General features: G+C 40.6%; 1 protein-coding gene across 1 annotated transcript; it reads left to right on the forward strand.

The window, feature by feature from the left end:
* The first annotated feature begins 389 nt into the window (after nucleotides 1-389).
* LOC139458060 (keratin, type I cytoskeletal 9-like) lies at nucleotides 390-1,181 on the forward strand. The gene has a single exon (XM_071239374.1). It carries the CDS (start codon nucleotides 390-392, stop codon nucleotides 1,179-1,181), a length of 792 nt encoding a protein of 263 aa, XP_071095475.1.
* The last annotated feature ends 6,035 nt before the right edge of the window (nucleotides 1,182-7,216 follow it).

Raw genomic sequence — 7,216 nt, forward strand, 5'->3', positions numbered from 1 at the left:
ATGGGATGCATTTTGAAGACATCTTCCCAGTGAAACTAACGGATACATACCTAGATTCATAATCTGGTAGTTATATAGAAGTATTTCAGCTATATGTGGGAGGAAAGCCGGTAATGCAGGTCTATGACGTTTACCACTTTTGGTGAAAGCGCGGGTACGGTGCTGACAAACCCAGAAACATCGTCGGGGCGAACCGGGATTCGAACATATGATCATATGTTCCTGGTGTGTGCAAGGGACGCAACTTTGCACAACAAGATCAGCGTATCCTGGCATGGCAATTGCTACGCCACTGTCCTCCATGCACCACAGCTTCTTGTAACTCGCATCCAACCTTTCTACTGCATCTGACAATTCATGCTTTCCTCTCCATTTCAGACCTCTACATAATGAAGACCATCACCATGGTTATCTGTCTGGCTGTCGCTGCTACAGCTGAACCTATCAACAATTACAACGCGATTGGTGGTCATGGATTAGCACTCCCTTACAATGCCGGTTATGGGGTTGGTGGTATTAACAGCGGGTTATACGGGGGCACATTTGGCGGCGGCAAATATACAGGAGGTTACAGAGGACATTTGCCAATGTTTGGACTTTTAGGTGTGTACACCGGAGGTCACAAGGGACTTCACACCGGTTACAATGGAGGTCTGTTAGCTGGCAAAGTCGGCGGTTATTACAGTGGCAAAACCAGCACATTGCATGGAGGCAATCTTGGCGGCCTCCATCCAGGAAATGTGGGTGGTTTCAACGCTGGACAGTTGAATGGAGGTCTCTACGCTGGAAATGTAGGTGGTTTAAACGCAGGAAAGATAAATGGAGGTCTCTACGCAGGAAATGTGGGTGGTTTAAACGCTGGACAGTTGAATGGAGGTCTCTACGCTGGAAATGTAGGTGGTTTGAACGCTGGAAAGATAAATGGAGGTCTCTACGCAGGAAATGTAGGTGGTTTAAACGCAGGCAATATTGGAGGAGGTCTCTACCCTGGAAATGTTGTCGGTTATAACGCAGGAAGCATAAATGGAGGTCTCTATGCAGGACATGCAGGCGGTATCAAAGCAGGCAGTATCGGAGGAGGCATCTACGCAGGCACTATGGGCGGTCTACAAGGTGGCAGCTTGGGAGGATTTCATGGAGGAGTTGGAGTCGGAAACGGTGTGTATTTTATTTTGAAATGAAAATTTACGCATTTGATATTTTTAGGGTAATAACTCTCTTTGTCCCTAGTATTTCACGTCCCGAGAAGATTCTGGGTTAGAATTGGTTTCCAGCAACCCATGCTTGTCGTAAAAGGCCACTAACGGGATCGGGTGGTTAGGCTCGCTGACTTGGATGATGCATGTCATCGTATCATAATTTCGTGGGTCGATGCTCATGATGTCAATCACTGGATTGTCAGGTCCAGGCTCGATATTTACAAACCGTTGTCATAAAGCTGGAATATTGCTGAGTACAGCGTTAAACAACAAACAAATAGTATCTCACACGAACTAGTGTATAATTGGGCTGTAGATGGGACCCATTGAACAATTTTAATCTTTACGAATAAACACATTCAAAATTTCCCAACATAATAACAAAACTAACATATTTGAAAATTAAGTAGTGAGATGCTTTTATTCCCCCCCAAAATGTACCGTATATCAGAATATAATTGTGTACCTTTTGTTCTTCCAGGTGTCGGTTTCTACTAGGACAATTACGAAAAAGCAGCCTTTGTTACATCCACGCTATTTATTTATATATTTATACAAAGAACTGTGTTATGGTGCGAAATAAATCTTTTTTTTATTTTCTATAATAATTGTTATGTTTAATTTTGATCTCTGTTTTTGCAATTGATGTTCTTGCGGATGCCTTGCCTCTACAAATCAAAATCGACAGAGTGAGTGAGTGAGCTGGGTATTTCTTACAAACCCGAGGGTGGAAAACCCATTTGAGATAACTGGTATCAAACATAGTGTGAGATCGAATTCCATCCCCGTGATTGGCTACTCCATGGTGATGACCTGAGGTCAGATGATGACGGACTACTTTCCTGAGTGTAAGTCATTCATAAGTTGCTCGTGCCTCAGTCGAATGTTCACCTACGTCTGTATTGAACCACATGACCGTGTAATTATTATCATTATTAATAATAATAAACAAACTCGCGCTCGTCTGCGAGTTTGTTTGTTATTATTATCAGTTACATTATCTGTTGTTTTGTCAACGTTATCGTTTTTAAGGGTGTAAACCCCCTGGATGCCACAGCGACATATATGTCCCTTCTCTTCAACCATCACTTCGAAGTCGAATAAAATTCAAAATACATTTCGCAAACTAATACACTTCACAGTTTTGAATTCCCCCTTCTGTTTATCATTTACTGTCATTTTAGGCAAAGCAAAATTACTGAAAGTGACTTCTGAAAATTAGGTACATCGTAAATCTCGCCGAATCACAATCCACGGCGTGTTTAGAAATCTAAATATCGGATATTTACTCGAATAATTAAAGTGGAAAAATAGCATATTAGTGATCACGAGTATCAAATCGCGAAAGGATAATTCTGCAACGTCGCTGATAAGCCCAGAATCGTTTAGAATGTTTTGGAAAATACGCATACACGAACGCCGAAGTGTACGTTCCGCCATATTGGATTGTGTTTACAAAATGCCGGTTATGAGACGCCTATTCGATCAGATATATTTCAAACTCAGCTGCTATACATGCATCCCTGAATTCCTCATACATTTTAGAAACAAATGACAAATGGTCTTTGTCTCCAATGCAAATTACCTGGATGAAATCATGCGAAATAAATTAGTATTTGAAACGAACACTGTGCTCGGAAAACAAAATTCAGATTTTACACTGTGCAGAATTTTAGAGCTACTTTCGTCTAATTATTGCATACATTGGCTAGATCACGCGTCTGAGAATATTCATGGGAGGAGTATCGTTGCACTAATTGTAGAATTACACTTATATACATTACAATGATGTGGTAAATTCAACAGCAACCGTAATAGTTTCCGTTCTGTGTGACTGACGCTAAATCACACACACCGACGACGGTAGTTATCTGCATTTCTGTCTAATTCTCTTTGTTACATTGGAAAACATGGTACACAAATAACAGTACGCAGATTGTCAGAATGTTTCTGATTACTTACGCGACACATTTATGTACATACGATCCCACAATCAACGAAAATCCTCCTCTGGAAATCCCGCTTACTGTTGTCAGTGAACACGCCATTTCGTAACAGTCGGTCACCGGTAGTGATGTCATACGGAAGTAAACATTGTTGTACATATTTGGTAATTTCTTTGAGGTGCAATCTTTTAACTCGGCATCCAGCGTGTCCTTTGTTTTTGTTTTGTTTGCATTATCATCACCGCCTTGATAATCCACCGATATGGCGGAAACCTTTTTTCATTATTTATGAATAGTAAGCAGTGCATAGGATGACGTCACTTATGACAGTGGGGTCATGTATGCGCTACTGCGACCATGAGAATAGACAAAATGCATCGCTTTCGCTCGTTAGATATATGGTATCTAACAGACACTCGTGTAGTAATCTCTATAACTTCACTTAGTACAGCTATATTTCAGTTATATCACAATTTAGCTCAATATGGGAAGAGAGTCATACAGGTTCCAGGCGTTTTCCAATTAGTTAAAATCCATGCCCACGAGTAAATAAATAACAACACTCAATGATAAAGATATGTCTGTTGTTTCGGATGCCAAACTTGTAAAAGACGGTGTTGTGATTGGACTGTAATAACAAAGAACTGACTATGGTAACACTAACAACCAGGCAGTCAAGATGTCAATTTGCGGTGGATGATATGACTAAGGCACAGTTGAGTTCATCACATGTATAACTTATTGCTGGGGTGAAGTAGTGGTTCACACGAAGGAGAAAGACCACCATTAAGTTGTTCACAACAGGCATATGCCACAATATAGTGGTTCACACGGGCAGAGAGACAACCATTCAGGAACAAATATACTTTGTAAAGAAAGTAGGGGATAGTGCGAATCATCAAGACATATCTCCTGATATGAAGCTCATAAATCACTTTCATTGTCAGACATTGGGGTATATTCAGGTAGCTGCACCTAAAAACAAAATATTCCCTTCATTTTGTGTGTATTATATATACCACTGTCAATGGTTCACAGGAGCAGAGATTCACAACCATTTAGTAGTGAACAACAATCACATACATATATACCACACTGGAGTGGTTCTACAGGAGCAGAGAAACGCCACCATTTAGTAGTATGTAGTGGTGTACACGACGAGGGCATCAGTAAATGTACATAGTACCTGATTATAGACATTTACTGTAACGTATATACCACTATGTAGTGGTTCACACGGACATAGAAACACCATCATCCAAGTAAGGATCACATCTAATGGATAGGGACTATGACAGTCACATCAAGCAGTTTTAACATATAAAGGTAGCATGCGACTTGGCTACGTATATATCTAAGGACCATAGATTGCATGGCGGGGTTCACTACAGGCAAACAGGGCATATCTTTATTGAATAGGTTACTTTCTAGATCATTACATGTTGAGAGATTGATTTTCTATCATTGTTTTACATACATAATCATCACAGAACAGTTATACATCTAACAAATTGTTAAAACGCCATGCACCTGCAGAAACATACTATGATATGTTTACTGCAAGCATGAAGCTGAGCTGTAATAGTTCCATTTGGGTTTTAAATGTCATGAAATACACGCTACATAAAGAATAATGATCTACATGACTTGCACATTTGTGTTAGATATTTTTTTCTTAATTTCATATATACTTGATAAACACGGAAGAATCTAACTTCCTGTTGGGTCAGTTATGGAAGGCGAAGTGATTTTGTGTCGGATTAATTAATCAACTATGAAAAAAACGACATGTTTATTCATAGTTGAGATGTGCGTACTCAGTAACGCTTGTGACGTAAAGCTATGATTTCAGCTTCATTTATATCCCTTTCATCAGGTGTCGCTTCCCAGGCACTCGCGTTTCCCGGGGCAACTATACCCAGCCACATGCGTATCGCGACATATTGGCTTTTAAAACCGCCCACAGCATACAGGCGATGTTATACCCAGGATTTACATATATCGTCACATTGAGCCATATTTGGAGAGGACGTTTAATGTAAATGAAGTAAAAAAGGACAGTATTTGTTTGATATATATATATGATAGATATTTCTAAATGTTAACAGATATATTTTATGGCAAAGATATATGAAAGGGTTGATTTCTCAAAAGGTACCACAATGTACCAGCCTTCAGCTGTCACACATTCTGGTGAGGTGAGGCGCATTTGGTTAAACGTCGAGGCCAAAATTATTGCACTTATACAGCAGAGTGCATTCACGCGCGCGTAATCCACAAATTACTTGATTTGTTCTGTCTTTGAAACTGACATCAACTGCTGTTGCGACCAGGCTGTCGCGCAAAAATGTTATATACTAGCGGAAAAAAGTAGCTGTGCTTCATATGAGTGATGTAAATGATATGTTATTGAAAATTACAACATAATATTTGGTTATTTCGCTGATCAATGTTTTATCACAACAAATTCATTGACAAAACCCATACCTTGTAACAGGAGACAGAGCCACACACCCTAAAGCAGGGAATATGTAACAACTGAATTGGCAATGTCAATATCGGGTGTGACAATTATTTGTGTTGATACATAGGAAACAGTGGCGGAGCATTGAAGACACCAGATGATTGAAAACAGCCTGTCCAAAGATTGGACCAACTGAGCTGGCGTTGTCGGCTGGTTCTGATCCTGTCGTAGGCGTGGGTCCCTCTCTTCCCAGACATGTTTTATGGTGAGAGGTCTGGAGAAACGACGGGCTATGGTAGTACAGCATTGTTATGCTGCCTCAAAAAGTCTGTCACAAAACGTGCAACATGTGGGCAAGAATAATCCTGCAGCAACGTGACGTTAATTCCCTGTACCCCATGCCATTACACTCCCACCCTAAACTGTCGACGTTGAGTAACGTAAGCGTTAAAACGACCTCCTGGACGCTTGTAGACCCTTGCAAGACCATCAGATGAATCCTGGACTCATCTGTAAACAGTACACTGTCTTGTCTTCTGAACCTCAGATTCTGGCTACAACAAGCTAGGCATGCCTGACCATGGCTAGGAAGGGAAATTAGTCGTGTCGCTGGCCATAGGGACTTGTTGCTATGATCCCTCAACCGGTTGCGTTCGGTTCTGCCACTCATTTTGTCTTCAACCCAGGAATTGTCCGAGCTCTTAATGTGGAAGCTTGGTATCGATTCCATAGATGCACCAACCGAATATGGCAACATTGATGAAGTGACGTCAGTCGTGGCAAGTCATGAATGTTGCTCTGCTGTAGACAACGTCTCCAAAGAGACAATATCGTGTTTCGATGAGCATTAATATGTTATTCGCTCTCCGCCATTCTTGTTTGAAGCATAACCACGGTGCGTAGGCGTTGATTTTTCAAGAGGCGTTATTCACGGTTAAATAAAATGTTTTTATGAGCACCTGATAATGAGCACCAACATGGACGTGCAATTTGTGAATCAAAACCTTAAAGTCGAGGAAATGTCTTCTATGTACACATAGATGCATTATTATATTTAAGTAATAAACGACGAGTGGGGGTTGTTTATCGTACAATAAAACACTGCAGGGAGAATAAACCATGAGGGGCGCAGCAGTGTTTTATTGTAAGATAAGCAACAACCACGAGTCGTTTATTTCTTATACGAGATATCAACATTATGTACTGAGGATGACGATAAATTGTACAAGCTTTAAAGTATTTACCCGTATTTAATGATGACTCCCTCAACATACCTCGGCAATGTCGGAGCAGTCCATTTGATGCACAGGTGGGTATTTCCCATATACTCACACTCCACACTTCGATTACATGTATCTTTTCTCACAATACCGATTGTCATATCTCTCCCGATTTGGGATGCGAACGTTCGGCCATCGCGTTTATCTGCGTTGCCCAGCTACATCTATGGGGAACAACTCAAGACACTGCCCTCTCAAAAATAACGTCGTCATATATACGACGTCATCAAGTTGCGAGCGCATGTGCAAATCTCAAGTGAAATGACGAAATTAAAAAACAATGTTTTATCGTGAAATAAACCACGCTACGTTCTTCATTGCTCTTTG

Source organism: Haliotis cracherodii, unplaced genomic scaffold (genome assembly GCF_022045235.1).
Source record: "Haliotis cracherodii isolate W230 unplaced genomic scaffold, xgHalCrac1.p SCAF_1, whole genome shotgun sequence".
NCBI lineage: Eukaryota > Metazoa > Mollusca > Gastropoda > Lepetellida > Haliotidae > Haliotis > Haliotis cracherodii.